Source organism: Microtus ochrogaster, chromosome 21, assembly GCF_000317375.1.
Source record: "Microtus ochrogaster isolate Prairie Vole_2 chromosome 21, MicOch1.0, whole genome shotgun sequence".
NCBI classification, from domain to species: Eukaryota; Metazoa; Chordata; class Mammalia; order Rodentia; family Cricetidae; genus Microtus; species Microtus ochrogaster.
Genome location: NC_022022.1, coordinates 3,341,925 through 3,349,424, shown reverse-complemented (window position 1 = coordinate 3,349,424; position 7,500 = coordinate 3,341,925). Strand labels below are relative to the sequence as shown.

Below are 7,500 nucleotides of genomic sequence, written 5' to 3'. Positions count from 1 at the left end.
CCACGAACACACTGCCTGTGTTAGCAACAAGATTTGGGACACCACGACTTTTCAAATCCGTCAAGGAACGCCCTGCTCGTCAGCAAAACAACTTACTGGTTGCATCTCTGTGAACACTGAAGAAAGGCTATTCCAGATGTCCTCTAGGCTGATCCTGACACGTTTCCAAAAGGCAAGAGCTGGGCTAGGGCTCGGGCTAGTGGGTGGGAGGATGGGTCTGCGTCTCAGGTGGACAGGGGCCTGAGGAGAGGTGGTGCTCATCCCGGTGGTGGGTGAACTGCAGCCACTGTCAGGACAGAGACTGGAGTCCAGAGGGCACTCCTCCAGGAGCTTGTTGCAAGGGCACTGCTGGTAGGTGCAAGGCCGGTGCTCCGTGCGGAGTTCGTTCAGTGCCCCAATTCGAAGGCGCCCAGAAACACCATGCAGCTTTCCAGTGCGGCTCCTGCTCATGGTACCCGACTTACAGTAGCAGTGCCATGGGCCCCAAGGCATCAGCATCACTCGCAGATCCTCAGGAGATGGCATGGCTGTGGGTGATGCTTTTCGCCACGGGGTCGGGGTGGACCCAGGTGTCGACCACTGGTGCAGGGTGCTCTCGAGAGTCTCAGAAGTCAGGTCCACTGTAGGCTTTGAAGTGAGGGGTGGCAGATCGGTGGTGGTCAGCCTAATCTCTCGCTCCTGGCTATTGGCTACAAACCTCCCGGGGGCTGAGCTAACACTCATAGTACTGGAGGTCGAAGTGAGAGTTGCAGGGTAGGTGGTTTTTTTGACATCAATCACGACTCCCTCTTCCAAGGAGCCATCATACTCATTGAAGTTGGACGCTGATGACCGGCTAATACCTGACACAGTGGACAGGAGCTCAGCTGCTGCCGGGGCGGCCAGGCGATCAGCAGTGGCTAGCGCATCATCATCCTCTAGAGTTACCTTCACCTTCCGGTGTACACTGTTCCGGATAGTGACGCTTGTGCTCCTGCGGCTGCGGGCTGGGCCAAAGCGGACGCTGATCCGCGGCAGCCCAGTTGTGTTCGCGGTCGGGTTCGAGGTCGGGTTTGAGGTTGGGTTTGAGGTCGGGTTTGAGGTTGGGTTTGAGGTCAGGTTTGACGTTGGGTTTGACGTTGGGTTTGACGTCTGGTCTTGGGCCCCCGCCGCCCGGAGCCCCAAACTAAGTAGCAGGGCCCAGAGCAGCATGCAGGCGGCGGGGACCATGGGGCTGGGAAGGTCGAGAGGTAGGCCCAGGCGCCTACCTTCTCTCCCTCCCTTCCACTCTCCACCAACCCTCCAGGTCTCGAGGTCCTGTGAACCGACCATAAGGGTGCTCAAAGGCGCGGGCCACGCCCCTCCCCAAGGCGCGGGCCACGCCCCTCCCCAAGGCGCGTGTCACGCCCCTCCCCTAAGTGCTCTTCTGCACAGGGCCAGCAGCCCAAGGGGCTGAGCTAGAAAATCACCAGGAACTCTGGTAGCAAGAATTCTGTGCCAGAACCGAAAGGTGGATTATGATGTAAGAACTTGGAGGAAACTTGTTCGACTTAAATCTCCCATCACAGTTTATTAAAGGCCACAGGTCTGAATTTACTAACAAGGGTGAAAACGCCAACTTCGGTAGCAATTCTTCCCAGGATCACAGGAGCAGACTAAGGGATTGGCTCTTCAAGAGTCTGCAAGCTGGCTCCTGGGATCCCAGCAGACAGGCTGGCTGTGGTTGTTGGTTAAACCCTCACCTTCCCTCCACCTCCCCTCAAAAGGCTGCTAAGACAACCATCTGGGAAGGATCCCAGAGGTTTTCATTACAGAGAAGGAATATGAGACCCACATGTTTTATAGCTAAAGCAGAATTAAAACCCAGAGCCCTGCTCTTCCAGTACCACACTTGGTCTTCCTTTTGGAAGCCGAAGTGCAAGTCACCCCACATATGGGGTTCCCACCCTCAAATCCCAGCTTGAAGGCAGTGTCCAGAAGCGGGGATCCAGTGGAACTTGGGGGGGGGTCAGGATGAGATGATTTACAGAACAGCTCCAGTGTGCAGAGCATTCACCATCTTGGCCTGAGTCTACGGCCCCTTGTCCAGTTTTGTGTTAGGTGCCTTTGAGCCATGGAGATCCTGGTCCAGCCTACAGAGGGTTGGGGGACAGAAGCCAGGGGAATTAGGAGCTAGAAATGGGGTGCTTGAGTCGCTTTCCTTCTCAGCTCACTGACATACTCCCCACTGGCTACTGTCTCTTTGCTGCTGGTTTACCTAGTCATAATTTGTTTTAATGTTTGTTTGTTTGATGCCTCCTCAGTGTCTCTTGCATAATTTTTTATTTGTTCTTTAAGTTTTGTTTACATACCAAAACCGGGTTTGATTTATTTATGAATGTGCACACATGCATGCCGTGGATTTAGCCCACCACTAGGGTCTGGAAGTCAAACTCAAGTTGTCAAGCTTGTCAGCGAGTACCTTTGCCCACTAAGTCATCTCCTTGGCCCCCTTCACTGTTCTTGACAAATATATATATGTCCTTAACTTCTTCTCTAGGTGTATGCGGTTTCCCCCTATGTATTTTAGTTCTTTCTATCTCCCCAGAGACACTAAGAAACAGGACAACCTGCACCCTTAAGTGCAGGACTCACTGTCTGACAACTTCAGGGATGTGGACTTGATCTAGGGAGATGAGTTGAGCCAGCTCCCCAAGGCTGTCCAGAAATCGGATCTTTCGTGTGAACTTGGAACTGAAGAGAGAATACATCAATTATGTTCTGTATTGGGAGACTGCGCTGGAGAAGTGGGGCAAGCAGGATGGCAGGGCTGAAAAGGAGTAGGGGACCACCTCCTTACCGGCAGTAGTGACAATAGAGAAAGGGATGTCTACAGTTGTGTCTTGAACTAGTACCTGATAAAGGGCCGAACCAGTGCCAGGAATGCCTTCACATACCACGTAGCGTGGACAACCACCAGGGCTCTAAGGTTTTTCCGAAGCCTGAAGAAAAATCCAATATGACCTTTATGTTCCCTGTTCCACCTTAGTCCATGGAACAGGTGGGCTATCTTCAACGCTGCAGGCTCCTCGGTGTCTCTCTTGCAAATTTCTCTGGCAGCTGTGCCTAATCCCCATGCCTTGAGCTTGTCCCAATTTACTCAGCCCTCTCCACTCTAAGCTTAGGGGATGTTCCTTTCCTAGCTCCTCTGTCTCTGCGGCTCAGCTCCCTCCAGCCCACACAGATTCCTTTCTCCGTTGTTTCCACCACGCAGCCCAAGTGACATAAAAGTCCGAGAGGAAGTTGGGTGTACCTGTGGTGCCTGTGCTCTGAGCACTCTGCTGTGACCCCGGCAGAAGCAAAGAGGTCAGGAATTCAAGGACAACTGGGGCTACACTGAGAATTCCAAGCCAACCTAGGCTATATGAGCCCCTATATAAAATGAACTCCTCCTCCAAACAGGAAACAGCAAAGCTCTTAAGTAGGAAAAAGACCAGCAAGGAGGAAAAACGGAAACGATTCAAGAAGAAAATTAAACAAGGGCGAGATGGCCAAGACAGACGTGGTGATAACACCTGTTTGTTATCCAAGCACTGGAGGAGGCAGAGAGGCAGGAAGACCAGGAGTTCAGGGTCACCTTTGGCTACAGAGATAGTTCAAGGCGAGCCTCGATTATATGAGACCCTATTTCCAATAAAAATAAATAAATGTCTGGGTAGTGGCGGTGGTGGCGCATGCCTTCAATCCCAAAGCAGGTAGAGGCAGGCAGATCTCTGTGAGTTTGAAGCCAGCCTGGTCTACAGAGAGAATTCCAGCACACCCAGGACTGTTATACAGAGAAACCCTGTCTTGAAAGACAAAAACCACACAAACAAAAACCAAACACAATGAGGGGAATGACTTAAACGTCGGGGATGAAGGAAGAGGAAGAGAAAGCCGTGGAGATGTGGAAGGAGTGGCAAAACTGGGGAAAGGGAGAGACTGCGGTACGGGCAGCACGCCATGGGGAGTCACAAGGAACTGAACAGAAAAGCTAAGTGACCTGTCCACAGTGCACTTAGTCCTAAGGGCTAGACGGCCCTGACTCAACGGGCTACAACAGGAGACACTTCTGAAGAGATGTAGGACAAAGAAAGGAGGGAGTAGGGATGGTGACCCCGGCCAGTGATCCCAAGATCCCAGCACTCAAAAGGCTGGGCTGGGCGGGACAAGGGAACCTTGACCTTGAGGACAACATGGGGTGTGTAGCAAGTCATTCTCAGGAAAGAAAGAGGGAAAACAACAATGGGATCAAATGGAAGAAGAAAATAATAGAAAAAATGAGGACACCAAAGCAGAGAGCTGTGTCCCTCTTGCCCTGGGGTCTCACCTCCTATCCAAGGTGCGGTAACACTGGCGTATCCAGCCCAGAGGCGGTACCTGGGCCCTGCGTGTGCCTCCACTCAAGTGAACGAGCAGATAATTTTCAGCTACCAGCAGTTCCAGAGTTCCCACCATATACCTGGGGACAACGTTGCAGCGGAGGTGTATGCTGTGTGTTCAGGGGCTCAGACACATGAATGCAGAGATTCTCGAATAGGGATCTTTGCCACTCTCCTCCCTTAGTCCCCTTTACAAGCCTTTTTGGGTTTCCACCTTACCTGAACAAGTGTTCCATGACATAGGTGTAGTTAGGAATGCTGCTTGGGGGTAGATAGCAGGAAGCAAAGAGGATGACAGCATTGAGGCCATCACCATGGTAACCTGGGGACCAATATGAGAAAAACTCAGTTACAAATCTGTAAAGAAACAGTACTTCTACTTAGGATAAGGGATACTGAGTCTTGGGAAGTCAGGAAGGATGCTAAACCTAACAACTGAGTCTCCAGCTACGGAACAGTAGTCAAGCTGCCAGAGGTTTCTTTGTGTGTGTTTTTTTATGTGGTGTATGAGTGTGTTGCCTGCATGTATGCATGTGCACCACGGGGAAGGGAAGAGCTTGTGAGAGCACCTGGAGCTGGAGTTACTGGCAGTTGTGAGCTGTCATGTGATTGCTGGGAAGTCCAGCTGCTTTGCGGGAGCAGCAGGACCTCTTTATCTGTTGGGCCCTCAGTGCGGCTGTTGCTACAGCTCATGTTTCCATTTATTATTATTGTGTATGTGCACGAACGGGTCCATGTGGGGGTCAGAGGACAACTTCAGCTAGCGGGGTTAGTTCTCCTTGCACCCCTCCCTGGGTTCTGAGGATCAGACCCAGGTTGCCAGGCACGCATGGCAAGCACCTTGACTCACTGGCCCGTAATGCCATAGTTTTCATGCCCAGTCTGCCTCTGTCATTACCTCCATGAGAGAGCACTTTCCTATAGGGTTCAATGATGGTCATGTCCACTCGCTGCTCTCGCTGTCCTGTCCGGAACACTCTCCAGCGATGACCATCTTCTCCAGCCACGTCCCACACACAACCCCGGCCCAGCCTCTCAGCTGCCTCGCTGGCCCCCAGGCCTTCTGCCCGAGGCAAATCATCTAAAACACAGTGTTGGGTGGGGGGAGATGCACAAGGCAGATTTCTTGTAATTTGCTGGTTTGCTGGAGTTTCTCCTCAAATTTTTGTTGTTTGAGTTTCTGAGAGAAGGTCCCACTGCGTGGCTCAGGCTAGTCTCCAACTCAGTTCTTCTGCCTCACTTTTCTGAGGGCTAGGATGATTTATTTACTCATTCATTCATTCATTCATTCATTTATTGAGACAGGGTTTCTCTGTGTAGCTCTGGCTGTCCTGGAACTCGTTCTGTAGACCAGGCTGGCCTCGAACTCACAGAGATCCGCCTGCCTCTGCCTCCCAAGTGCTGGGATTAAAGGCGTGCGCTACCATGGCCCAGTCTGAGTGCTAGGATTACCAGGTGTCCACTACTGCATCTGACTGAATATACTATTTACTCTCTCACGTTTCAATATTTCTTTTCTTTTTCTTCTCTTTTCCCCAGACAGGATTTCTCTGTGTAGCCCTGGCTGGCCTCAGGGAGCTGCCTGCTTCTGTCTCCTGAGTGCTGGGACTACTCAATGAGCTCAACTTTTTGTATCTTTCCCCTTTTCCTTAGGATGCTCTCTTGTCTCTCTCTCCCCTCTCTCTTTCCTTCTCTTTCTCCTCAATCTCAAGCTACCTGGACCAGTCTTCAGTTCACTACGTAACCAATGATGACCTTGAATTTCTGTCTGTGCGTCCCAACCCCTGGGATTACAGGTGCACCAATCCATGCACAGCTTCTACCAGGGCTCAAACCCAGGGCTCTGGGCATGATAGGCAAGCAGCACTCTGGCCTAAGCTACATTCCCACACCTCCTTCTTTCTTTTAGATGAAGTCTCAATTTGTATTCCATGTAGGTATTGAGCTTTCAGTCCTCCCACCTTAGCCTGCCCGGTAGCTGGGGGCTTCACGGACAGTCTCTGGCTCACAGGCTCTTATTTCTTTCCTTCTCTCTTTTTGAGACAGGGTCTCACCCTGTAGCTTCGGCTGCCCTAGGACTCACTGCTGCCCAGGCTGGCTTCAAACTCATTAATTAATTTCTTGATTAACCATTTTGTTTGTTGTTATTGCTGTTATTTTGTGTGTGTCTGTATGTGTGTTTAGGTTTTTGGAAACGGAATGTTTCTATTTATCCTTGAAACTCAATAAGTAGATCAGGCTGGCCTCTGACTCACAGAGACTGCCCATGTCTGCCTCCTGAGTGCTGGGATTAAAGATGTGTGCCAGCAGCTGGGTGGTGGTGGCAGCCTTTAATGTCAGCACTGTGAGGCAGAGGCAGGTGGAACTGTTCAAGACCAGTCCGGTCTACAGAGCAAGTTCCAGGACAGCCAGGGCTACACAGAGAAATCCTGTCTTGAAAAAACAAAAATCAAACAAACAGACAAAAAAAAAGTGTGCTAGCAACCGCAGCCAGCTCTGGCTTTTTAAAACTGGGTTGTGGGGATATAGCTCAGGGGCTCATGCCTGTGTGGCAAGGACTTTGCCAAATGAGGTTGTTTTCAGCCTATAGCCATTAAGCATGACCAGATATCCCATGATTAAACCTTCCTGTCTTTCCTCATTGTCTGCGGAAGTCTAAACCCCTTAGCATAGCAGCCACCATGACACAAACTTTGCCAGCATAACCCAGCGCTAGCTTTTCAAGCTCTTCCTCCTAGGTCTCTGTGTCTAGTCAGGCTTCAAGCTTTGAACGCCCCAGGGCGCCACTCCTGACTCACTACGTCTACTAGAACAGCCCTCTCTAACCCTGAGAAACGTGACCCTTGATTCAGCATCTCCTCGCTGTCCCGAACAGCCACACAGAGCCCGACCTCCAGCTGGATTACTTCTAGGCAGTTACGATTTCCTAAGAGCAGGGCACCTTATGTGTCTGTTTAGTTCATTGGGGAGACAAGCTTCCCTTTGGAGCCTAGACTGTCCTCAGACTCCTGGCAATCTTCCCACCTCAGCCTTAGAGCTGGATCACAGGCCTGCAGCACCCCACTCCCCCTCCACCCCCGACTTAGAGCTGGATCACAGGCCTGCAGCACCCCACTCCCCC

The 7,500-nt window shown here is 51.4% G+C and overlaps 2 protein-coding genes across 3 annotated transcripts in view; both read right to left on the bottom strand.

Moving 5' to 3' along the window:
* Positions 1–1,215, bottom strand: part of C21H1orf56 (chromosome 21 C1orf56 homolog) — a 4,353-nt gene extending 3,138 nt beyond the window's left edge. The window contains exon 1 of the mRNA XM_026784186.1: positions 97–1,215. Within this exon, the coding sequence (XP_026639987.1) occupies positions 97–1,209 (1,113 nt within the window). The 5' untranslated portion in view covers positions 1,210–1,215. The remainder of the gene's footprint in view (positions 1–96) is intronic.
* A 282-nt stretch (positions 1,216–1,497) lies between these two features.
* Bnipl (BCL2 interacting protein like) overlaps positions 1,498–7,500 on the bottom strand; it is a 10,964-nt gene continuing 4,961 nt past the window's right edge. For both annotated transcript variants that reach the window (XM_026784155.1, XM_013349837.2), the window contains exons 5-10: positions 5,278–5,460; positions 4,599–4,701; positions 4,328–4,459; positions 2,874–2,960; positions 2,614–2,712; positions 1,498–2,111 (exon numbers count right to left, since the gene is read on the bottom strand). In XM_026784155.1, coding sequence (XP_026639956.1) covers positions 2,051–2,111; positions 2,614–2,712; positions 2,874–2,960; positions 4,328–4,459; positions 4,599–4,701; positions 5,278–5,460 — 665 coding nt within the window. In that variant the 3' untranslated portion in view covers positions 1,498–2,050. The remainder of the gene's footprint in view (positions 2,112–2,613; positions 2,713–2,873; positions 2,961–4,327; positions 4,460–4,598; positions 4,702–5,277; positions 5,461–7,500) is intronic.